The sequence below is a fragment of the Paroedura picta genome, chromosome 5 (genome assembly GCF_049243985.1).
Source record: "Paroedura picta isolate Pp20150507F chromosome 5, Ppicta_v3.0, whole genome shotgun sequence".
In the NCBI taxonomy this organism is placed as follows: domain Eukaryota; kingdom Metazoa; phylum Chordata; class Lepidosauria; order Squamata; family Gekkonidae; genus Paroedura; species Paroedura picta.
In genome coordinates this window covers 56,202,816-56,228,453 of record NC_135373.1, presented here as the reverse complement: position 1 = coordinate 56,228,453, position 25,638 = coordinate 56,202,816, and the positions used below count along the sequence as shown (strand labels likewise).

The following is a 25,638-nucleotide window of genomic DNA, read 5'->3' as shown; positions in this document are numbered from 1 at the left end:
CCTCCAGGAGATAAAGTTTATAAGCGATGAATAAAAGCTGTCTCCCTTTGCAGTACAGCCTTTTCAATGTTGATTTTTTATACGGGTTAGAGCTTACTATATCCTAGACTATATTAAATCATCCCAGTGTCCTTTCTCAAGATAAAGCATCTCTAGTGGTGCTTCTCTGATCTGATTTGAGTTGCCAACATATTTCATTCCTCAGGAGCACATCTATAAGTAGACACAGAACCTGGTTTTTTGATGGCACACATTCAAAGCCCTGCTCTGAAAATCTCAATCACTATAGAAAAAGATATAAATGAGCTGTAGCACATCCATGCAAATACATGACATTCCCAAGCAAGGGTTCCATTCCCATATTATTCAGTTCCTTCACTTATGCTTAGAAGCAGGACTGAATTAGTGTGCCTGCATTAATAAATGTTACTTCATTCATGTAGTGGCATCAAAGATTCGCCAGGTTAACTTTAGATGAATCACTTAAGTTTCACACAATCAACTTAAGATGATACTGAGACGCCTGAAAGGATATGCTTGAGAAAAGCTAGCCTTGCAGAAGTTCTGAGATTATTTCCTAGATCCATAGTTAGTAAGAATACTTACATCACTGTTTTGTATAGTTGTTTAACTGAATCATAACCAGTATACATTTGGACCCATACTGACTGAAGTTATACCCAGAAGGTCAGGATGCACCATAGTGGGCAACCAGAGACAGCACATATGGTGTGTGCTTAATGGAATCCAGTAGCACTAGTGCAAAAAAGCCCATTAGGGTCTAGAGAGACTAATAATTGTTCCTTCATATTGTAATTGTTACCAAACTGAAGGTAAAAGATGTGCCCATCCAAAGGCAATTCCCATGCGAATGATTTTGGAAGTGATGCCCACCCCTGACACCACAGTGAAAGTTCTATCGACCTATCAGAACAGAATCCAAACAATGCATCCGGTACCTGACCGACCCAATACCATCCTAGATACTTAGCATCTCTGTGTGTACCAATCAATGATGGATACTATAAAAGGATGGGAGTGCCAAGTATTAAAACAGCCAATATCACTGTTTCCACCAACTTTGCTGTGCTGATTTGAGAGTGCTGGTGGCTGTGTTGGAGGTGCACAGCAAAATAATAAACCTCTTGGTAACTCTAATTTGACTTCTGCTGCCCCTTTCAGAGGAGTTTTGCCTTTATTTTTCATCACACTCCATCTTTTCCTTCCATAGAACAAGCGCAGACAACATGTCAGTATAAAGTTCCTTATCAAGTGTTCTTTTCAACTGGTGAACTGTTATGCTGTGGGCCTCAACCTGCCCGGGCTTGACCAAAATGGCCGTCTTAGGCCTCCGCTGGCCCGCCGTTTCGGCGCGGGGCCCGCCGTGAGGGAACCAGAAAGCGGGCCGGCCGTTTCTTCTCGGCAAGGCAGGGGGCAGTGGCGAGCTCCTCATGCCGGGAACAGGGCTAGGGCGCGGGACGAAAAGATTCAGGAGCCAGGACATCACTCCAGAGGAGGGAGCCTGTGGCGGCGCTGCATGGTGAGGCGCTTGGCGCTGTGGAGCTGCTGGCTTGAGCTCTTGTCGAAACCTTCAGTAGCCTGCGGGTGGCCGGCAAAGCAGCAGCAGCAGCAGCAGCAGCAGCAGCGTGGCTGTGCTGGGAGAGCCGGGCAGCCACAACCACCCGTGAGGGCTCGCAGCCCAGTTATGGACGACGAGGAAGAAGAAACCCCGCAGGAGAGGTGAGCGCCCGTTGCTTTTGCAGGACGCTTCTAGGGGGCGATTCACAAGGCAAAGCCGGAGCCGTGGCGGGAGTCCGTTGCATCGAAAACAAGTGGGGGGGGGGGGGTGGTTTATTTATGGCTGTAATGCAGGAGCGCCCGAGAAGCCCTGCAAGGGTTTAGGCGGGGCAGAGTTGGGGGGCTTCGTCAGAAGCAGCGGCGAGGAGCTTCCGTAAACGGCCATTGACACACTCTAGAAATATATTCATAAATGTGAGAACCGCCGCTCTCCGGGGCATTTGTCTCAGTGGGCTCTGATCCATGCAGATGGATGCGGGATCAAACCGGTGGAAATCGTCCAAGTGCCACAGCAAAGCTGGGTAAATCTTCCAGATGCTCTGCTTCATTTATTTGAGAGTGCCGAGGGCACTCGCTTGACTAGGCCAGCCAGTTTTACTTTCAGGTGCGTTCGTCTGCGTGTACTAGTATGCGTTTATTTTCAGTCGCTCACCCGAGTGCGTTTGCTTGCAAGACACTACCCCTCCCCCGTTCCTTCCCTTGAATTATCCCCCCCCCCCCCCGCATCGCACCGTAACGCTCTGGGATGACAATCCTATTTCCTTCTTCATCTGCAGGGTATAAAGGGCATTGCCACAACTTGGCGCTGAGGGATGTTGACCCAAGGTGTGCTTCAGTGGCATTTTCTCCCCATGAAGTTGTGCCATGGCAAGGAAGCTGGGGGGGGGGGGAGGGCTTAGTTTTGCGTGGAAGCATGCATGGAATAGGGCTGCAGTTTCAAACACAGTTCACTTGGATTCTTCTGTAACTACATAGGGCTGGCTTGAGAGGAAGTGTACCAGAGACTGTGTACAAAACACATTTACAATTATGGGTGTTAGTCTGACGAAGAGTGCTTGTACTCGAAAGCTCACACCCTGAATAAATCTTTGTTGGTCTTAAAGGTGCTACTGGACTCTGATTTTATCGTGCTACTTCAGACCCACATGGCTACCCTTTTGAATCTATTAATATGGGTTGTGTTGCTTGTGAAAAGCCAACAGTGGGAGAGAGCCAAGATGAAATGCAGTGCACCTTCAAAGGTGGCCTGTGGTCACCTGATAGGAATACTTGGAGCCTGCCTTGAGGAATTCCTGTCATGTGTGAATGTTACAGGATAGAGATAGGATGTGTTCTTGCTAGTGTAGATTCTGTTACTTTTATGTGAGCATGCCTGTTAAGTTTTACCATTGAAATATAGTTACAAAAACCGATTTTACAGTCAGTGAAAATGACCTTAGCAAGGGAATTGCAGGTGTTAAAAATCCAAGACTCTGGCTTATTGCTTACAGAAAATGGCTCAAGTTGATTAAATGTCCTTATTACTTCCTGCCTCAACCTGGTTGTGGATGGAGCTACTGCCCATGATTTACAACCATCTCCCTAGCTGTCACCTCCCACTTCCCAGCCATCTGCCCTGTTTCAGACACTTGCTGAAGTCCTAAGTCCTGAGTTGAGTCTAGTTGGGGAGAAGGTGCATCTTGCACTTCAGTGTCTTGGAAGATCGGACAGCATGATAATGCAGATGGCATTTAGGCTTTTCCAGCAGCTGTTGTGTTTGAAAAGACATTAGGTACCATGGTTTGTGCTCAGGGGTTTTTACCTAAGTGCCTCGATCTGTCGAAGGCATTTTGCTAATGTTAGGGGGATGAAAATTGGAATATCACTGTGTTCTGTGGAAACCAGAAAACCAGATGGTTTGTACTACAAATCTGTAGTAGGCTTGAGAACCAGGAGAGATTGGCTAGAGTCCATTTCTGTGTCACAAAAGAGCTTAATCCTAGAATCATTTCTGGTTTACTGCAGTCTAGTAGTAATAGATTCCTATTTGAGATGTCACTGCATGTTTAATAGTTTTTTAAAATGAATAAGTCACTTGTAGCACTTCTCAGATTCTCTTGTTTAATATATGAAGCTGTTTAGTTATGACGTTAGCCTTCACTGCACCTAATCCTTACTCTCTGTCCTCTCTCTCCAGGGGAGAGGTGTCTCATTTTTACTGGTGAATGAGGCTGGATTGAAGAATGAAAGCCAGGCACATCAATTCAGTTGCTGTAGTTGTAGCCCTGTCCTTTGTTGACATGGAAATGTGCTGCAGCAGTCTTCCAGAAGCTTGTTACATAATCCCCTCCTCCTAAATTTGTATGCCTTACTGTACTGATGTCTTACTTAAAATTTGCACACGAAGGCAAAAATCCTATATGTGTGTATTTATGGTAATTGCGAATCTTCTATGGAGACCAAACCTAAAATTAAATTGAAATGTTTAAAATAGGCTCCGTTCAATAGAAAGCATTTGTTAGTGTTGGTAATTGGCCCTGATTTGTGTGATAACAACAGCCCACTAGCCAACTCACTTTGAATGAAGCCGCTTTTTTCTGTAGTAGTAGAGCAACAGTACCGTAGGATCTTAAAATCTATAGCACAGTAAGAGCTTTCATGAATCACAGCTCACTTCTTCAGTATCTGCGTCACTTGTGAAAAGTATCTGAAGAAGTGAACTGTGACTAAATGGAATTGGCTGCATTGTATAAAAAGCAAAATTGTTCTACTGTGATTCCGATTTGCTTTGTTAATGATGAAATGCAAGGAGAGTTTTGAATTTGATTATTAAAACAGTAGTTTCTTTGTTGAAGGTACCACAATTGTACATTCAAGGTGGCATATATTTTAAGCTAGAAAGGTATATGCTGCTTCCTGCTTAGCTGACTGTCTCTGTTTTTCATTGGGGCACATTTCTCAAACTTGATGAGACCAAATCCTCTTTTCAGACTTAATATATCTTCCTCATTGCATATCCTTGCCTGTCTCCTTTATGCTCTCTGGATCTCATTCATCTTTATACCGCCTATTTATTCTTAACATGCTCTCCTGCCCCTTCCTGTTACTGCTAACTCCTAAATATTCTCTGTGTTGTTTCATATCCAGAATGAATTAATGAAATCTGTATCTGACGGGATTATGACTGTACCTCCTCCCCCCCCCCCGAACTTAAGCCTTATTGTTTATTTGTTACTAGTAAGGCACAACAGACATACACTCTTCCTCCACACAAGTGTACCATGTTTCTTAAGGTTCTGCCTCCAAATCTCAAAGCAGCTGCTCACATTTTTGGTTGGAGCTTTAAATGTGCCATCCATAGAAGAACAGGAAATGTCTAGAGAAAAATGAAGGGACTGTTTCCTCTGGATATCCCGCCAATGTTATTGACTGTGAGGGCTGTACAGAGTGCAGTGATCAGCATTAATCCTGTCATTCATATTTAAAATCTGTTTTAACATTTCAGTTGCATGCATTTTTTAAAAAGTTACTCACAGCTTTGCAAAGCAAGAAAGATGAAGGCACTCTTGTTAGGGACTAGGATTTTAGTCTTAGGGTTCTGATTATTACCTCCCCAGTGAGCACTCACAGCGGCTTACATAATTCTCCTTTCCTCTGTTTTATCCATTCAACAACATTGTGAAGTAGGTTAGACTGAAAGTGTGTGTCTAACCCAAGGTCACCCAGCAAGTGTCCATGGCAGGGGTGTGATTTGAACCTTGGGTGTCTTAGATCCTGGTTTAACACTAATCACTATACCATGCTGGCTTTTTTATAGCCAAAGGAATGTAATTGTCCTCTAGAATAGCGATCCCCAACCTGTGGGCCGTGGACCACATGTGGTCCTTCGACTAATTGGAGGTGGGCCCCGAAGGACACCTTCTCCCCCCCCCCAGCCCTTTACTTCATCCCCCCCAGCCCTTTACAACACACTTCATTGTTGTAGTGTGTCTGTATCTTATTTTGAAGGGATGTTTAAACATTACCATAGTGATCAGAGAGCACTAGGGCAGTGGTTGAGAGTAGAGGAGTAAACTACCCCCCCCACCGGGCCTCAATAAAAGGTGTTGAGTGGTCCCCGGTGAGTGGTCCCCGGCGTTGAGTGGTCCCCAGTGATAAAAAGGTTGGGGACCACTGCTCTAGAATGTAAATGTACAAACTGCAAATTTTAGGCAGGGGAGGTGTGAACTGTCACAATCTTTTAGAATCAAAGCTTTAAAATTTAAAGTGTGTAATTTTATTAATTTTAATATGATGTATTATGGGTGTCAAACAGAAGTATTTATTATTATTGTTATTACAAGCAGGTGACCTATACAAATATGTTGTGGCATTTCATTGTCCTCACCCTACTATTTCCTCTTCCCCTTTCCTGTAAGATTCCATAGCCTCTCCCTTTTTCCTGCTTCCTTCTGTCCTTTCCACTTACTAGCCAACCTATCCTTATATGCCTCATCTTCCTCTTCCCAGTGGACTATACCCTAGGAAACTGTGGCCCAGTTACACAGTGGGGAACCTGCAAGACCCTGTAGTGAATATCTTGTTCCCCCCTTGTATTCCCTTACTCATACAAATGCAGCCTTGGGCTGTATCAATAGAGGCATCACATCAAAATCACAAGATGTCATAGTCCCACTGTATACCGCATTGGTGCAGTTCTGGAGGCCTCACTTCAAAAAGGATGTGGACAAAGGTTTAAAGGAGAGTGACGAGGATGATTCAGAGCCTGGGGACCGAGCCCTATGAGGAAAAACTGAGGGACTTGGGAGTGTTCAGCCTGGAGAAAAGGAAGTTGAGGGGTACATGATTGCTGTCTTTAAGTATTTGAACGGTTGTCACTTAGAGCAGTGGTCCCCAACCTTTCTGAGGTTGGGGACCGGCAGGGCATTGGGGCGCGGCCCACGCATCGGCCGCGCCCCTGCATCGGGCCGCGCCCGCACATCGGGCCGCACCCGCGAGCTGCACCCGCACATCGGGCCGCACCCCCGCATCGGGCCGCGCCCCTCGAGCTGCGCCCGCACATCGGCCGTGCCCGCAAGGGCGCGGCCCGGCCCCGATTCCCTCTCCCCACCCTGCCGCAGTAAGAAGCTTCCCGGGCCGCAAGCTTGCGGCCGGGGAAGTTTTTTACTGCGGGGGGGGGGCGGGGAGAGGGAGCCGCGGCCCGGCGCCATGGCCTTCGCGGCCCGGCACCGGGCCGCGGCCCGCAGGTTGGGGACCACTGACTTAGAGGTTGTCACTGGGCTCCAAGATCACTGCAGATGGGGACTGCAGCAAAGAAATTAAAAAATGCTTGCTCCTGGGGAGGAAAGCTATGGCAAATCTAGACAGCATCCTAAAAAGCAGAGACATTACCCTGCCAACAAAAGTGCATCTAGTCAAGGCTATGGGCTTCCCAGTTACAATGTATGGCTGTGAAAGTTGGACCATAAGGAAGGCCAAGCATCAAAGAATTGAGGCTTTTAAACTCTGCTGCTGGAGAAGACTCTTGCGAGTCCCTTGGACTGCAAGGCCAACAAACTGGTCAGTCCTAGAGGAGATCAGCCCTGACTGCTCCTTAGAAGGCCAGATCCTGAAGATGAAACTTAAATACTTTGGCCACCTCATGAGAAGGAAGACTCCCTGGAGAAGAGCCTAATGCTGGGAGCTATTGAAGGCAGAAGAAGAAGGGGACGACAGAGAATGAGGTGCCTGGATGGAGTCACTGAAGCAGTCGGTGCGAACTTAAATGGGAATGGTAGAGGACAGGAAGGCCTGGAGGATGTCAATGGGGTTGCGATGGGTTGGACATGACTTCGCAGCTAACAACAACAACACTTAGATGAGGGCAGGAAAAGCTTCCTGCTGGCAGCAAAGACTAGGACCTGCAGTAATGGGTTTGCACTACGTGTAGAAAGGCACTGGCTAGATATCAGGAAAAATAATTGTTTACGGTCAGAGTAATACAGTTCCTCATGTTGTGGTGACCCCCAACCATAAAATTCTGCAAGTGTTCTTTCACAGAAATTATACTGTTGGGTATATGGTATAAACACACCCTGGCCAAGCTGCTTGCCCTGCCACGACAACTGTGAAAGGGTCATTCGACCCCCAAAGGGGTCCCGACCCCCAGGTTGAGAACCACTGGCCTAAGGAAATGGTGAGCTTCTCTTCATTGGCAGTCTTCAAGTAGCAGCTGGACATCTACTTAACCTGGATGCTTTAGGCTGATCCTGCATTGAGCAAGGGGTTGGACTAGATGGTCTGTTTGGCTCCTTCCAACTCCGATTCCTCTTTTCCTCCTGGAAACCCCCACATCTTTCTTTCCTTTCTACCCAAATGCTACCTATCCACCTAACATACCTACCAACCTACTTTGTATCTGGTTCCCATTTTTAGCCATGTTTATAATTTGTTGTCTTCTCTTTCTCCACAATGGGAACTCACAGCAGTTTGCATCATTCACCTCCCTCCATTTTATTCTCACAGCTACCCTATGAGGTAAGTTAGGCTGAGAATGTGTTACTGGCCCAAAGTCACTTAGTGAGCTGGTATTGACAAGCAGTGAATCATACAAATTGTGTGATAACTTGTTCTATGCAGGCCTGCCCTTGTTTCTGACCTGGAAACTGCAACTGGTACAGAATGCGACTGCTAGGGTTCTCTCTGGGACACCTTAGAGAGCCCATATCCAGCTGGGACTGAGGCAGCTACACTGGTTACTGGATGAATTATGTATCCGGGTCCAGGTATTAGTATTAACCTTTAAGGTCATTTGCGGTCTGGGTCCAGCATATCTGAGAGACTGTCTGTCTGCCTCTACCCCCCCCCCCCCGGAGAGCACTTTGCTGTTTAAACACCAATAGGTTGGCTGTCCCTGGCCCAAGGGAAGTTTGCCTGGCCTCGACTAGGGCCAGGGCGTTCTCAGTCCTGGCCCCTACCTGGTAGGATGAGCTCCTGAAAGAGTTTAGGGCCCTGATGGAGCTGACTCTGTTCCACAGGGCCTGTAAGACAGAGCTCTTCCACCAGGCATTTTGTTGAGGCCTTGATAAGGACATCAGCATCATACAGGCCCCTCCTGTGAGCAGTCACCCCTTTGTTGGCTAGGAGAAAACTCATGAAGTTGGTGACAGAGTATGTCTAATTGTTGTTACAATCTGTAATTGATGCTGGGATTGGGTTGTATTGGGCTGTTTTTAAATTTTTATGATGTTTTTAATACTCTGTATCATTTTTTTCCAGTATACATTACCTATGTCCATTTGTGTTGTGGCTATGTATTTATTTGAATGTTATGCCATTAAAGGTAATCTATATCTATATCATGTGTATCATTTCAAGTTGTTGTAAACTGCCATGAGCCAGCTCTTCTGGGAGTGGCAGGGCAAAAGTCTAAAGAATAAATAAATACCAAGTATCCTGGTAATTGCTGGAAAGCATGAGTCTTCCAGCAAAGGCCAGAATATCCTGGGGAGGGCCCTGCCTTTTACTGACTGTAAATAAAGCTTGAAGGCTGGTTACCTAGCAATGGTCACTGTGGGTATTGGTTTCTTAAAGATATCACCACTGCTTCTATTAATGGGGGGGGGGTTCACTCCCCAATGTATTTATTTATTTTGGACTTTTCTGCAAATGCATGGCTTTTCTTGGTTTTGTATAAATATCTGTCTTGTTTGTCCACAGTCCCGATTACTGGATTTAAGTGTCTAGAGATGGAGTCATGTGGAGCATAAGATATAGTTTTTTTTTAAGTATCTCCAATGCATGAGGAATTAACACAGCAGATGAGTGAACTGGTGGATCAGTGTGAAGGTGCCGTGAGAGTTTGTTTGTTAAACAGGTTTTGTTTTCAGATTGTCCTGTTCTCTAGAATAACAGATTTTTTCCCTCTCAGCTACATTGATTGGTCAAATGAAAGGTTTTTTCACTTTGTTCTGCATTAAGCATAACAGCCTGTTTACTTCAGTTGCCTTGATTTTGTTTTTAAACTACATATAATTGCTCATGGCATAATTAGAATGGCTTGCTTGTTCCTACTCATGAGGCACAATAATTTTGATGATCATAGGATGCGTTCTGTTGTTTTGGGGATGAGTCCATTAGGGAATGACTGGCTGTATAGTCCTTCACTGTATGTAGTTGTACAATAAAACCTTGGGGGTTTCTGTGCTCATCTTGTGATTCTTTGATACAGAATCCTGATTCTTCAGGCTAGGCTTTCTCAATGGGTTTTCTTGATGGCCCTGGAAATGTTTTGCAATTCAGTGGAAATTAATTAATTTTAAACGTTTTAAGAATTAATCGGATGATATGACCAAATATGGTTATGTCGACCCACCCTCCCTTCCCAAAATGGCGAGTGATAAGTCTGAAGAGGGTGAAAAGGGGAGGGGCACCAGTCATAAAAATCCATTCGTCACATGTAGCAGTAACTAGAGTCCAGAGAGATAAGTACTGTCATTTTAACTTAACTGTGTTGGGGTGGTCGTGGTAGGGGTTGTGATGGAGTGACAGATGCCTGCCCCAGCAGACTAGGCCACTGGGCCATTTATGGGGGTTGGGCAGTAGGGGTAGATGGGTCACATCCAGTGGGAATGTCTGGGTGTTGTCACTTTTGGTGACATGTGACTTCTGGAGGTGTGGCAGTGATGTATGGCCTGGGAATGGCCAGAGGCACAAGCCAAAGGGTTCTTAGCACCAGGGTTGTGGCTATCGAGAAAGCTGGCCACTGGATGCAGGACCTGCCCAGAAAGTGGTTTCATCTTTTTCCATGGTTTCATTTTTTTGCCACTTTCGGTCTCTTCTTAAAAGAAAAGTGGGATAATAAATTGCCTAAGTAAAATTTTAACACACTGTGAATTTTCATGGGCAAAGGATACATAATTTTTGCCTTTTCTGTACCATACGTAGCCTAGGACTAGTGCTTTATATATGCAGAGATATAGACATAATGAAATCACATCATTAACCATTACAGGATTAAAAAGTGTTGTGGTTTATAGGGTCACATAATGTCTTGAGGAATATATAGGCAACATTTCCGTTTTGGCTAACTCGGCCCCACAATTGTATAGTATATTAGCTTTTTTAAGTACCTTTAAAAATATTCTGGTTTCATAATACCAATATTTTTTTCCTCTTGGTGTCTGAAGCAATGAATTGAGAAGCTGTTTTATGCCTCAGCATTAACTAAGATTACAGAAGGCATTTCCTTATCAATGCCATCATTAAACCTTTCTGTTTGTTTAAAACACACACACACAGACACACAAACATCCCAAACTCTTCATGCCGGCTGTATCTTCAAGATTACTTAATTGTTTATTTGTTTAATGGGAAGGAAGTTGCTGAGTTTGAAATTGTGCTGTTGGGAGAGCTTTTTTCATTTTTGGCCAACTGGAGCAGCTCAGGTCAAACCTGGCCTCCCATAGGCTGTGGCATATTCTTACGATACTTTTTGCTTGTCAGTTTGCTGCATGGTAAGGGAGAACAGAAGTTTCTAGATTGGTTGGAAATGGATCATAAAAGTAAATGGTGCGTTCCTCCAGTGTCATCCCTGAGAAATGACATACCACAGCCACCTTCTCCCTAGATTTGTCATCACTAAGTTCTTTCTTAAAAGAATGTAAGTTGTGTGTATTTCCTTCTCTGTTTTTCAAACCGCTTCCTACTTTCAGGACGTAGGTGGCTAGTGGGAAGTTGTAAAACCAGTGTAATTCAAGACTGTAATCAACGAGAGAGTAAATTTGTATATATAAAAAGATACAGCAAGAATACATTCTGGCAAATATTCTGGTGCCCTGTTCTTGATTTTTCAGGTAAATATGCTGGATGGTCATGTAAAATATGCCAACATGCCCTGCATTACAATTTTCGTCAATAGGAAATTAAAGACAAACGTCTTGCTCACCCCCAAAGCATCTCACTAATCTTGTACTGTAAACAAACTAATATATGCACATACTGATACCCAAAGATTTTCTGCACAAGGAAAGCAGAATGTTCATGACGTTTATAGATTAAAATGCAGGAAACTTGTAAAATAGCTCAAGGCTGTTATTACATAATGTAATAAAATGGAGACTTCCTGAAATACAGGGTTCCAATCCTGGCCTGATCCACATTTCTTTGTTCAAGTCATTTCCAAATGAGGTCAACTCTTTAACAAAGTATATACACCACTTGCTACTAGTGGAGTGTTTTTCATTCAGCAGTATTGGGGAGGCTTTGATCTGCAGACAAAATGGAATCTTGATTCAGCTTTTAAAATTTGGCTAATAGAAGCTAAAATGCATCCCAGGGAATGTTTCTAGATGGTAACCCGTGATCCTACTATTAACCAACCACCTTTCCTGTGTAAATATGCTTACATTTTCCATGGGAAAAAGTGTGTGTGACATCTGGGAGTAGGTTGAAGAGTAGCCCTCCATACCATTGGTTTTTGACCTCTGATTAGCACTTAGTATAACCACACAGAACTCTTGGGACCTCAAGGATTTTCAGTTCTAAACAACTGGATTAGCAATCAAGCCATTATTTGATTCAGTGTTCCTAGTTGGAGCGGTTATGTTAATCTGGTGAAAGTTTATTCTTGCAGTGTTAAATTTTTGGTAAATGAATTCCAGTAATCCACTCACAATGCCATATTCTCCAAGAGGTTTATGTAGGATTGTTTTGAGCAATTTCTCTTTCCAGTGCTTGGTTTTGCAGTTCTCAAAACTGTGAATTTTTTTCTGCAAACATGCCACTTTTTTACAGCAAAAATATTATAAAATAAGCATACAGAATTAAGAGATCTCAGTCCTATTGGTCCTCTGGAAAATTATGCATGCAGAACCAACCCTTTATCTCTGAAGTGCAGTTTCAAGAAGTTCAATTAATTTAATGGTTTTTGCAGGGGGGGTAGGTCTGGATAAGGAAGCAATGTTAAGGGCTAATTGTGAAGGAGAGGAAAGCAGTAGAAATGAAAGTGAGACATTTATTTTTGTGTGAGTTTGTTTGCTTGCTTGTTTATTACATTTGTATACCACCCTCCCCTTAAGCTCAGAGCAGTTCACATAGAATGGAGGACAGAACAATACATCAAACACATTTGAGTGGAATACTTCAGAAAACTTGAAATCTTTGAGTGTATCCTTGTAGTTGTTTAAGCAAATGCAAGAATACATATGCAATATGATGTTATTGTTTTAGTTAAATAAATAATTTAAATGGTTACTGGTAATAATTATTTTCTCTTTCCAGTAAAATACAACAAAAAAGATGTCCAAGTATGAATGATTAACCTATAAAACTGGGGATAGTTCACCTTGCAATTAGTTCATAATTATCTATTTCAAATGGCAGATTACCAATTATTTATATTCTGATATAACTAAAACTAGCTTGAAAAGATGTTATGCTAAAATAAAACCTTCATCTGGGTTGTAAATATTTAGGCCAGCTAGAATGAGCATTTATATAGAACATTATTTAAATAAAGTCTTACTGACTAGTGATTTGAATAGTGATTTAAAGCATGATTTAAATCAAATCCACCCTGCTTGCTTGCTCCAGATACATAACATTTATTGAGCTATGAATTCTAAAATGTTTGGTGCATGTGTGGCACATTTGACTTGATTTACAAGCCATAACTATATCTTTTATGAAGGGATGACATCCATTTTGATGAGAGTAGACTTATTTTTCCCCACCTGCCAGTGTTCTAGGAGTCCAAATGGGGTGAGCAAAGCAGTAGGATACAAGATCTGGGTTGGGAAATACCTGAAGACTTTGGGGGTGGAGCTGAGAGTAGCCAAGATTTGGGACGGGAGGACCTTGATGGAGTATAATACTATGGAGTCAGCCCTCCAAAGCAGCCATTTTCTTCAGGGGAACTGATTTCTGTCACTTGGAGATGAGCTTTAGAACCAGGGGAATAGGTATGCAAGAAAACTTTGGTTTGTTGAAATTATTCCCCTTGCTTCCTCCACCTTCAAAACTAGTATTTGGAGGGTGAGTTAGATTGTGCGTACCTGTGCGTGTGCATGCATTTGTGTGCATGAGTTTTAGCTCACATTCCCATCAAAGGTGGTCTAGGTTCCATAGTTCTCCCTCCCATTTTAGCTTCCCAGCAATTCTGTTAAATAATCTAGATACAAGGTCACCCAGTGCGGTTCACTGCAGAGTGGAAATTTGAATTCCAATCTCTCCAGCCATTGGCCAGCTGTACTGCCTTCACAGTATCAGGAGTGTGTGGGCTGCGCAAACCTTCTGCCTGGAGATTGTGATAACTAAAGTGTAAGGGATGAGTATTTTGCAGTTCTATGGACTGGTGGGGAAGATTATCTTCAAAGGATAGGCTTCCTCTGAAGCCACCTCTGAAGCCATGCAATGTTTTCACACTTCTACTTGCTGTAGATGAAAAACTCAGTGTTCTCTCAGATAATAACATTACTCCCTTTCTGAGTAAGCACTTTTGAAAGGAAAGAGGTTGGAAACTCAAGCTGCATTACACTGAACTTCAGGAGCCATAGGTTGGGACTCTTCCTCATAAGTCTCTCTGTCATGCATTAGATTAGTCCAATAGTCTGATGGCATGCATAGCAAAGAACAAGAGTTTTCCTGAGTATAAAAGACACAGAAATGTCTCCCTGCTAAGATGCATTTATTGTGCATTCTTTGTTCTGAAAAATGGAGACATAGTAGCTGCTCACAAGTTTATTTTAAGGATTTAGCTTGGTGAGGTTTTTTTGCATTTTTCAGTTGGAGTGCAAGTAACTGGTCTGAATGTTTTTCCCCCCCTAGTTCTTTACTGAAAGAAAAGAATGAAGAACAGCCTTTGCCAACTTGCAGCCAATACCCTAAAGAGGTTTTAAGGAAACGACAACATTCAAGTCAAGGTTCCCAAGGTAGTGATTCTTCTCGGGTATCCCGAAAAAGCTTCCGACTGGATTACAGGTTGGAGGAAGATGTCACAAAATCAAAGAGAGGTAAAGATGGGAGATTTGTCAACCCATGGCCAACGTGGAAATCACTGTCTTTCCCTAATATTTTGAAGTGGATTCTTACAGAGAAGGACAACAGCAAAGTTCCTAGTTCAAAGCAGGTAAATATTCTGTTTTTACTTAATTCAGTCATGTCCCAAATACTCTCTGCTTTACACATAACATTTTTAGGTGCAAACTTATGCTGTTTTATGCATTTCTAAAAAAAAATTAATTGGGGTTTTGATGAATCACATAATTCCTCTATTTTGGGGTATATCCATCATGGGGCCAGAATTGGCTATGGTTCTGTTGAATGCAAATTTGATGGTTAGCTCATACTTGCTGTCATATAATGCGGGGGTCGTCATCCCCTGGTCTGCGGCCCGATACCGGGCCGCGAAGGCCTCAGTAATGGGCCGCCGACGGGCATGCCTGCCTCCCCCCCCACCGCAACGAGAAGCTCACCAGGCCTCGAGAGAAAAGCGGCCACCAAAGCGTCCGCTTTGCTCGCGGCCCGGCTAGCTTCTTGCTGTGAGGGGGGGAAGAGGCAGGCGTGGCCACCGGCATTCCGGCGGACACAAATGCGCATGTGCGGGGCTGCCACACATGCGTGTTAGCGCCCTCTGGTGGTGAAAACGTGCATGCATGGCAGCTCTGCGCATGCGCATTTTCACCACCGGGGGCGCTAACACGCATGCATGGCACCTGAGCCACCAACTCTTCCTCACCCCTGGAGGTGGTCCTCAGCCATAAAAAGGTTGGGGACCGCTGATATAATGTAAATAATAATACTATTATTTAAAATCAGATGTCTGGAAATTATATTGACCCCGGTGGTATCTGTTGAAGATTTGGTAATCCCGCTGCAAATGTGAATTCATATGATCCTTGGTTTAGGATTGATTCATCAGGTCCTGAATCTGTAACCTTTAAATACATTAATTTATTGAGTTTGTTGAAGTTGGGTAAATTGGGTTAGTTGAAGTTGAATATTGTAATGAAAGTTTTATGAGACTCAAATTACTTGTCAGCTTTCATGACTACACATTATGTGACTGCTATTCTTCCACTGAGTGCTAGGTTCACCTTCAGTTAATCAATCCTTTAGGCTGGGGCGGGGGAGGGAAAGATTTACATTTTATATAGCCATATATGTTTTTTTCTTCCGGCAGAATTAGTAGATTTGGCTGATGTCAGAATGTTAACCTTGACTACATTAATAACAACAACAACACCAACAACAACAATTTTTTAGTTATATCCTGCCCTTCTCCAAAGACTCAGGGCGGGTCACAGCAAAAGCGTAACAATAAACAATTAAACAAACATAATAAAAATAAAACAATAAAAATAATAACAATAAAACAAAGTCTGAGGAAGAGTGCTTGCACTCGAAAGGTCACGCCTTGAATAAATCTTTGTTGTTCTTAAAGGTGCTACTGGACTCTGATTTTATTGTGCTACTTCAGACCAACACGGCTTCCCATTTGAATAAAACAAACCATAATTAATATTAAAATCCTAAGATGTAATTTATATTCAGTTTAAAAATGAATGTATTCTGTTGAGAGGGGGCATATAAGCCTGTTCGGTGGTCAGTGAGGGAAGGGGTAAATTGACTGGTGTTTTGGGCAGGGAGACCAGAATTTCACAGTTACTTCAGACCTCAGCTGCAGGCCTGGCAGAACAACTCAGTTTTGCAGACTGAGGAATCATCCCAGGTCTTACAGAGCCCTGATCTCACCAGGCAGAGCATTCCACCAGGCCCTGTTGAGGCCAGTTTAACTTCCTTAGGCATGGGGATCTTGAGCAAATTTTGCTCACAATCTTAACCTCTTTGGGGGGACAAGATGTCATAGTCCCATTGTATACGGCACTGGTCAGACCACACCTGGAGTACTGTGTGCAGTTCTGGAGGCCTCACTTCAAGAAGGACATTGATAAAATTGAAAGGGTACAGAGGAGAGCGACGAAGATGATCTGGGGCCAAGGGACCAAGCCCTATGAAGATAGGTTGAGGGACTTGGGAATGTTCAGCCTGGAGAAAAGGAGATTGAGAGGGGACATGATAGCCCTCTTTAAGTATTTGAAAGGTTGTCACTTGGAGGAGGGCAGGATGCTGTTTCTGCTGGCTGCAGAGGAGAGGACACGCAGTAATGGGTTTAAACTTCAAGTACAACGATATAGGCTAGATATCAGGAAAAAGTTTTTCACAGTCAGAGTAGTTCAGCAGTGGAATAGGTGGTGAGCGCCCCCTCACTGGAAGTCTTCAAGCAAAGGTTGGATACACACTTTTCTTGGATGCTTTAGGATGCTTAGGGCTAATCCTGCGTTGAGCAGGGGGTTGGACTAGATGGCCTGTATGGCCCCTTCCAACTCTATGATTCTATGACATAGCAGAGAAGGCAGTGCTGTAGGTATAGGACATGTATTATTTGTGACATTATTTTGTTAAAATATTAGTGTGGTACTTCAAGCTGCTAAGTCAAAATGTAATTAGCATGGTAGTGCTAAGTGATGCATACAGAAAACACCACTTGTTAAAGAAATCAGAATCAAAGAGTGTCACACTTTAATCCTATTGAAGTGAACTTGAATTAAGCTGGTTGTAATTTTCTCTTCCTTTGAGGCACTGTGTAAAGATGTTCTATTTCAGTATTTACATTGTAGGGTAGTGGTTTATGAGGAATCATGGCAGGGATAAATTCTTGAGTGAATCCCTCTCTCCTATCATGCATGAGTACTACACTTTTTTTTTTTTTTGCTATCTAAAATTAACATGTAAGTAGTGACACATGGGGAGCAATTACCAGTGTCTAAATGTGAAGCTCCTAAGTAGACAGTAGGTATTTACTTTTGAATTAACATAATTGTTTCTAGCAACTCTAGCAATCCCCTAAACTGCTTGGAGAAAGATGGGATAAAAGTTATTCTAAATAAATAATTTATGTATGAATTTTGTTTGAGAGAGAGCAAGGAAATTGAACCTCCATAGTGTGCTGGCTGGTTATTCTTTTCAAGGTACAATTCAAAGTGCTGGTTATACTAGGTGCTCTAAGTATGTTACAGTTTTGTGGGTGTGCAGAAGACCTATAGAATGCCATATTGGTTGCATATTTCAGTTTCTCGGGAATCTCAGTTGTCAGGTGGGATTTTTTGGTTTATTACTTAACAGTTATTGTTTGGAATTAGAAGTTTGAATCTAGCTCCTGCCTGCTGAGTTTTCGGAAACCTGAGGGCCCTTCATAGGCTTCTTTGTCTATCTCCTGTAGCTAGTGAAGCTAGAATAAATCATGTAAAATAGAACAGATGGCAGAATGATTTCATCTTTTACATGTGGAGAGCATGGGACCTTGGGGTAACATGTAAAGCTCTAAATAACTTGGGCAATGCATTCTTAGTTCCCATATACAACTATGTGATCCTCCAAGAGCACTGTAGTAATACTACATGCGGGCTGGGTTCAGACAGCAAAGCCGTGAGGACTGGGCTGTATTCACTGGAGTGCAAGTCTGAATGGTGTCTTCCAGAAGCTGCGAGTCCTGGCTTTTTGAGCTAATTTTGGGGTTCATACTCCAGTCATGGAAAGGATGAAGAAGGTTCATTTTTGATTAACTGTTAAGGTTTGCTGCAGGGTTTTGGTTTTATTACCTGCCCAAAGCCCTTTAGGATGAAGAAAGCTATCCATTTAAACAAATAAAGCATGGAGTCTCTTTCTGCGTGAATGTGAACATGAAAAAATGGAAGAGAGTGTAAGGATTTAGTACAGGGAAGCAGAAATGGAAACACTTGCCACTATAGTAGTTTCCAAAGGGGACAGGAGGGGGGAGGTCACAGTGCAACATCTATGTTATGCCTTGCTAAAATATGGAAAACTTTCCATATTTTTCTGCCCTACCCCCTTCTGAGTTGCTGTTTCTTCATGCTAATAAGACGTTCTTCACTGTGTAGGATATGTTGTAAATTCCTACCTGCTAGAAATATCAGATTTTCTCCTTGCCCCAGGGCTTTTTTATGTAGCCTGTAATCACACTGCGAATAAAAAGAACCCTGGCCTGTTAAATCCTTGTTTTTTTTATGATTGCAGAGAAAAAACCCTGAAAATATGAAGGCAATGTGTCTGATTTTGAATTTGCTGGCAAGATTAGTAATTCACAGTGGACTAGAATAATCTAGCTGCTGCTAGGGATAATGATGTTGTTGTTGGCCAGCTGAGTGCAGCTTAAGGGTTTTGTGTGAGCCATTGTCTGAATACTGTGCCTTTTGCTTAAACCTTTGACTACGGTATCTTGCTAGAACATTTCAACAGACAGTCTGACCCCAGCACTCTGTTATGTAGGTCACAATGCCCTTCAGAGATGGCAAGGACCTGATTCTGCTATTGATCATACCAATGGAGAAGTAGATAGAACATCCTTCTCTTGGTGCTTGTTTGGTTTTAGAGTCTTCTGTCATCTGGATTACAAATAGGGAATCTGATGGTGTTTTAGAAGCTGGATATGCCTACCTGTATAATGCATTTTAGTTGTTATGTAGGCCTTTGTGGATGCATGTGCCAAAGAGATATTTTGCTTAAATACAGTGTTTGGTATCAAATAGAAACTGTTTGGCCTCAGTGCTAGGATATATCATGTAAATATTCCAAAATGTTTTCTTTAAACTGCCCAGAGCCGTAGGGAAGGGCAGTATAAAAATCTAAGTAAGTAAGTAAGTAAGTAAGTAAGTAAGTAAGTAAGTAAGTAAATAAATAAATAAATAAATAAATAAATAAATAAATAAATAAATAAATAAATAAATGTATTTAATGGTGCTTTCCCTGCTATTTTGAGTGATTTGAACCCATGAATACTGGTTAGCAATTGTATGGACACCACAATAATTCGCACCTTAGGAGAATACCTGTTTGCAAGGTAACGTATTAACTATTTGTTAAAATAGTTTTTAAATAGTTCAAATAGTTTAAAATAGTTTTTAAATAGTTTTTAAATAGTTTTAAAAAACTAAAATAGTTTTTAACTATTTGTGCAGTAGACAGGTACCCTCTGCAATGGCCAATAATCATTTTTTCTCATAAAAGTGAATGGCTTCCATTGGCAGCTGTTCTATGAAATCAGGGGGCTGCAGTTAAGGATACAATGGAGGTAGTGAGACACCCCTTACACAAAATATGAGTCTACTAGTACCTTTAAGACTAACAAAGATTTATTCAAAGCATGAGCTTTCGTGTGCATGCAATCTTCCTCAGACAACTCACTCGAAAGCTCACACCTTGAATAAATCTTTATTGGTCTTAAAGGTCCTAGTGGACTCATATTTTGTTGTGCTGCTTCAGTCCAACACGGCTACCCGCTTGAACCCATTACACAAGTGACTCAAAAGGCATGTCTTTCACTACTAGATTTCTGATTGCTGCCTTTGAATGTCTCCCACTGAGGCTGACAGGAGCTCTCTGTGCATGAGGATGGATGAGTCCGCTTCGGTGGAGAGGGCACCTTTAAATTCAAAGAAATAAATTAAAAAAATTAAAATAAACTAGGAAATGGCTGGTAGTCAACAGACAGTCCATGGTGTCTTCCCCAGGGTCCTTCTCGTGTTGGACACAGCATGAGACTGAGTATGCCTTCAACAGAAGGAAAGTTTACCATGCTCCAAGCCAAGAGTGACCAAAATTCAAAATTTAATGATGGTGATTTTTCTAAAGATTTGGATAGTGAAAGGATACTTTCTGCTGCCGTAGAAGATACTGGGCTATACTGCTTAGTGAAATCAAATATTATGTAATAATCATGAATGGATAGAAGTTTTAAGCTAATAAACTAATCTTGCTAAAGCTTTTCTATCAAATTAAAACTGATTTTTTTCCACGTCGGGGTTTATTAGTCTAGATAAAAAATACACATGTTTTATGTACACAGCTGTTCCTATGGTCAATTTGCTATTGAAGAAAGTTGTTGTAGTTCTTACCCTACAGTTTTTTTACTTCTGTTTACACTTCCGCCTATATACTAATACCAAGGCATAATAAGGCTATTGTAAGATTACCTCCCTTGTTTATACTTCTGTTCTAGATTTCTGTTGAAGGATTTGCTGTGGAATGTACTATAATGTGGATTTTCATGTTGCTTTCAACACCTTGTGATTTAATTAATGCTGCCCCCCGTCCTTGGGGGAAGCTCATATTTCTTGGATCTTCAACATCATAGCAGAATCTTTTTGAATACTTAATAGAAGAAAGTAATGAAGAAAAGTTCTTACAACAGTAGTGGAGGAATGAATGTGCAAATGTTTTTAAGAGTTTCAGTGTATTACCTGTAAATCCCTGAGGCTTAGGTTTGATATGCTTGTAATAAACCTGTTTTTTTACTCCCCAGGAAAGGAAAACTTTGGCATGCCTCCATGAATTATTAAACCTGTTCATCATTTTAACAATGTGAAGAAAGTTTAGGGACTGATCACATTAAACATTATCTGCAGCCTGGCCTTGGAAAATGCATAAGGTTCACACCTGTTTCATTATTAATACTAGATTTAAAGCCCATTTCACATGCAAATGAAATGGGCGCTAGATGGCCTGGGAGAAGGCGGCGCGGCCTACCCCCCACCCGTGGCTCTCTGGAGCCTTCTCCCTGCCGCCGGAGCGGCCTCGGCGCAGCGGCTGGGAGAAGGCGGCGCGGCCCACCCCCCACCCGTGGCTCTCTCGAGCCTTCTCCCGGCCGGCGGAGCGGGCTCGCCGCGTCTATGACGCGGCGTGGCCGCTCCGACGGCCAGGAGAAGGCGGCGCAGCCCACCCCTCACCCGTAGCTGTCTGGAGCAGCCGACCAGATTCCCTGGGCGGGTGAAGCAGCCAATGGGGAGCCGCGCTTCACGCGGCTCCCCATTGGCTGCTTGGGCCGGGATGGACACTCTGAGGAGCCAATCAGGAGCCGCTTCGTGAAGCGGCTCCTGATTGGCCCCTCCGAGTTTTTATCCCGGACAGGGCCCGCCCTAACTCCTCCCACACAGCCCTTATTCCTTTATTCAGTCCGCAGCGCTCTGCGCCGCGAGGCTGTTTAAAGATTTCATAATTTTGTTTCCATTCTGCTCTGAGATTTTGATCTGGAATTGGAAGATGTTCAGAGGAATCTGCTGCAGGGGCCAGCTCTGAGGGATATGGCAGGCTGAATGATAACAAATGTAACTTTTCAAAAATTTCTCTTGAAAACTTTGCCCAAATCATATTTTTTATCCTGGATTTGAGATTGAGATGTTGCTTGCCTTCTGCAGGTGCATTTTGGAAGCAAAGAGATGGCATTTATTTTTTGTGGAAATGACGCAGTATCAGTCTTCATGACAAGAGGGCTGGATTGGAAATTTAGAAAACTGGCAGTGAGGAAAGAGTACCTTTTGTAGTGAAATTTCCAGCAGTTTTGATAAGTCTCTGGGTGAAGAAATAGTTGACAAATTTACTGCTAGCCTTCTGTCATCTCTTTTCTATTATCTACCCAATTTTGCAAGCCAAAAGAAAAAAGTTTAAAGTCGTAACATCCATTTCTATTAAGTGTACACATGTAGAGGCAAGGAGATTAAGTCCAAAAAAACAATTCAGTCACGCTGGAAATGGTAGGGACATATTTTGTTCCTCCAGCAAGTATTAGAGCAGCAGGCATTGTACCTGACTCAGGAAATGTTAATGGACTGGCTTGCTTCTTGTGTAAAAATTGAGTTGTAAATAAGAGGGAGAAAATTTAAGGGGAAGATCTACTATGAATAACTTCTGAGAAATATCTACAAAACGAGCTTACATCTAGTTGCTCATTAACTTACTACAACTCATTACAAAAGCAGTATCACCAGATGAGATTAATAATTATAAAATACAGTAGCCATAATCACAATGACTGCTTGTTATTAAACTATGAGTAACTTCAGACGACTCACGCTGACCGAAGTGGACAGGATTCTAGCGACAACAAGACCAACTACATGCCCACTAGATCCTTGCCCATCCTGGCTCCTAAAAACAGCTGGCATAAATATAAAGGGCCCCCTCCGGGAGATAATCAACCTATCTCTCACAACAGGAGAATTCCCGGAGGGTTTGAAAGAGGCTGTGGTACGTCCACTGTTGAAAAAAACATCTCTAAACCCACAAGAGCCTAACAACTACAGGCCCGTTTCGCACTTAGCGTTTCTGGGCAAGATGATAGAAAGGGCAGTCGCAAACCAACTGACGGAATACCTGGAAGAAGCTTCGGTCCTAGACCCATCCCAGTCAGGCTTCCGGCCTGGCCATGGGGTAGAGACAGCACTAGTCGCCCTGACGGACGACCTCCGTCGCCAGTTGGATCGAGGCGGGTCGGCACTGCTGATATTATTAGACCTCTCAGCAGCGTTCGACACAGTTGATCATGAGCTTTTAGCTCGCCGCCTCATCGATGCTGGAATACGAGGGACAGCCCTTCAATGGCTGATCTCCTTCCTCCAGGATCGTGGACAGAGGGTTGCAATAGGAGAGAAAACATCAGACCGCCAGCAACTTACTTGTGGAGTCCCACAAGGAGCGGTCCTCTCCCCTATCCTATTCAACATCTTCATGCGCCCTCTCGCACAACTGGTACGGAGGTTTGGGCTGGGTTGCCATCAATATGCAGATGACACCCAGCTCTTCCTCCTGATGGATGGCCGCCCTGACTCTCCCCCAGAAGCATTAGCCAGCTGCCTGGAAGCAGTGACGAGATGGCTCAAGCAGAGTCGCCTGAAGCTCAATCCTTCAAAGACGGAGGTCCTGTGGCTAGGTAGGAAGGGCCCATGCGAGGAAGCGCGCCTGCCCACCCTGGATGGCATGCAGCTCTCTACAGCTCACTCCGCCAGGAACCTAGGCGTGATTCTGGACACCTCCCTCACAATGGAGACCCAGATCACAAAGGTAGCACGGCTGGCATTCTACCATCTCCGCCAAGCCAAACTACTAGCGCCCTACCTGGCCCCGGAACACCTAGCCACAGTGATCCATGCGACGGTCACCTCTAGACTGGACTTTTGTAACTCGCTCTACGCAGGCCTGCCCTTAGCCCTGACCCGGAAACTACAACTAGTTCAAAATGCAGCAGCCAGGATCCTCACAGCAACACCGTGGAGGTCTCATATCCGGCCTATTCTCCATCAGCTGCAATGGTTACCAGTTGAATTCCGGATCAGACTAAAGGTTCTGGTAATTACCTTCAAGGCCATACGCGGTCAGGGCCCAGTGTACCTGAGGGACCGCCTCCCCGCCTATGTCCCCAAAAGAGCTCTGCGCTCTACTGCCTCCAATCAGCTAAGGATCCCTGGCCCTAAAGAAGTCCGCCTGGTCTCGACCAGGGCCAGAGCATTCTCTGTTCTGGCCCCCACCTGGTGGAATGAGCTCCCAGAGGAGATCAGGGCCCTGACGGAGCTTAAACAGTTCCGCAGGGCCTGCAAAAAGGAGCTCCTCCACCAGGCATTTGGCCGAGACCAGACGTAATCAATCAGCGACCAAGGGCCCCTGCTCCCCCCCTCAGAATCCCATCAATAAGCCCTGGACCTGTTTGTATTACCATATTGTTTACTGTTATACTGTGTTGTTATTTGGTTACAATTATTAGTTATCAGTTATACATGTTCTACAGACTGTTTTATGTATTGTTTTCTGTTATAATGTAAACCGCCCTGAGCCTCCGGGGAGGGCGGTATAGAAGTATGATAAATAAATAAATAATAAATAAATAAGGGAACATCTTCATGCTGGTGTTCTTGAACTTCAGTTACACAGACTTCAGCCTCCAGGAGACCACAGGCACATGTTAACTTTTATAGAAAGCCACCCTACGTAGTGGTGTGGTAGTCTACAGATGGCTGCCTGAAAACAATAGTCGGTGCACAGCGAGATATGGAAGGACACAATTCAAGATAAGTGGATAAGTGCTGTAGCACAATGATAGTGTGACATCTCTGTGAATACAAACTGAACAGTGTTAGAGGAGCAACTGGTGTTGGGATAGGAACATGACAATATATTCTGATTTTTTTTTTTTTGCTGGATTCTAGGAGGAAGTAGTGTTGACAGCCCTGTCTTGAGACTCTGAACTGAAGTGTTAAAAATTCCCATAATCTGGCCCTGATATTTACCTTTACCAGCTTGCAAGTAGAACATGTGTTCTGAGCTTTTCTATATTGTTTTCTTTTGTTAGGAACTTGACAGAGAACTTCCAGTAGTGCAGCCATACTTTATCCAAAATCCGGAGTTAGCTGGAAAGACTGGCACTGGTATACGAGTCACATGGCTAGGACACGCCTCATTAATGGTAGAAATGGATGAACTTACATTTCTCACTGACCCTATCTTCAGCCAACGGGCATCTCCAGTCCAGTGGATGGGTCCTAAGCGTTTCCGAGGACCTCCGTGCACAGTAGATCAGCTCCCCAAGATAGATGCAGTGGTGATCAGCCACAACCATTATGACCATTTGGACTACCACACCGTGTTGAATTTAAACACTCGTTTTGGAAGTGACCTGAGATGGTTTGTGCCCTTGGGTCTCTTAGACTGGATGCAGAAATGTGGCTGTGAGAACGTCATTGAACTGGACTGGTGGGGAGAAAACTGTGTTCCTGGTCATGATGCAGTCACATTTGTTTTCACTCCTTCCCAACACTGGTCCAAGAGGACTCCCACCGATGACAACAAAGTTCTCTGGGGAAGCTGGTCTGTCCTGGGACCCTGGAATAGGTTTTTCTTTGCTGGAGACACTGGCTATTGTGTTGCATTTGAAGAGATAGGAAAAAGATTTGGGCCTTTTGATCTTGCTGCTATTCCCATAGGCGCATACGAGCCAAGGTATGTTGACTGAATGCATGAAGCATTTGACCCAACTATCAAATGACCCTCATTTTACTTAGTGCCAGCAGTTTTCAGGGCACAAAAATAAGCAATGGCCCTTAAAAGAGGACACACAGTTTGAGACCAGATATTGGATACCTCTTGATGGAGAGATAAGAAGGGACTGTTAACTGGCAAAAGAAATTAAAGTGGTCTAAGAGATGTAGAAGAGCCTCTTGTGGCGCAGAGTGGTAAGGCAGCAGTCATGCAGTCCGAAAG

The 25,638-nt window shown here is 43.5% G+C and overlaps 1 protein-coding gene across 1 annotated transcript in view; it reads left to right on the top strand.

Moving 5' to 3' along the window:
- The first annotated feature begins 1,266 nt into the window (after nt 1–1,266).
- Nucleotides 1,267–25,638, top strand: part of NAPEPLD (N-acyl phosphatidylethanolamine phospholipase D) — a 31,639-nt gene continuing 7,267 nt past the window's right edge. The window contains exons 1-3 of the mRNA XM_077338089.1: nt 1,267–1,740; nt 14,362–14,662; nt 24,731–25,377. Coding sequence (XP_077194204.1) covers nt 1,538–1,740; nt 14,362–14,662; nt 24,731–25,377 — 1,151 coding nt within the window. The 5' untranslated portion in view covers nt 1,267–1,537. The remainder of the gene's footprint in view (nt 1,741–14,361; nt 14,663–24,730; nt 25,378–25,638) is intronic.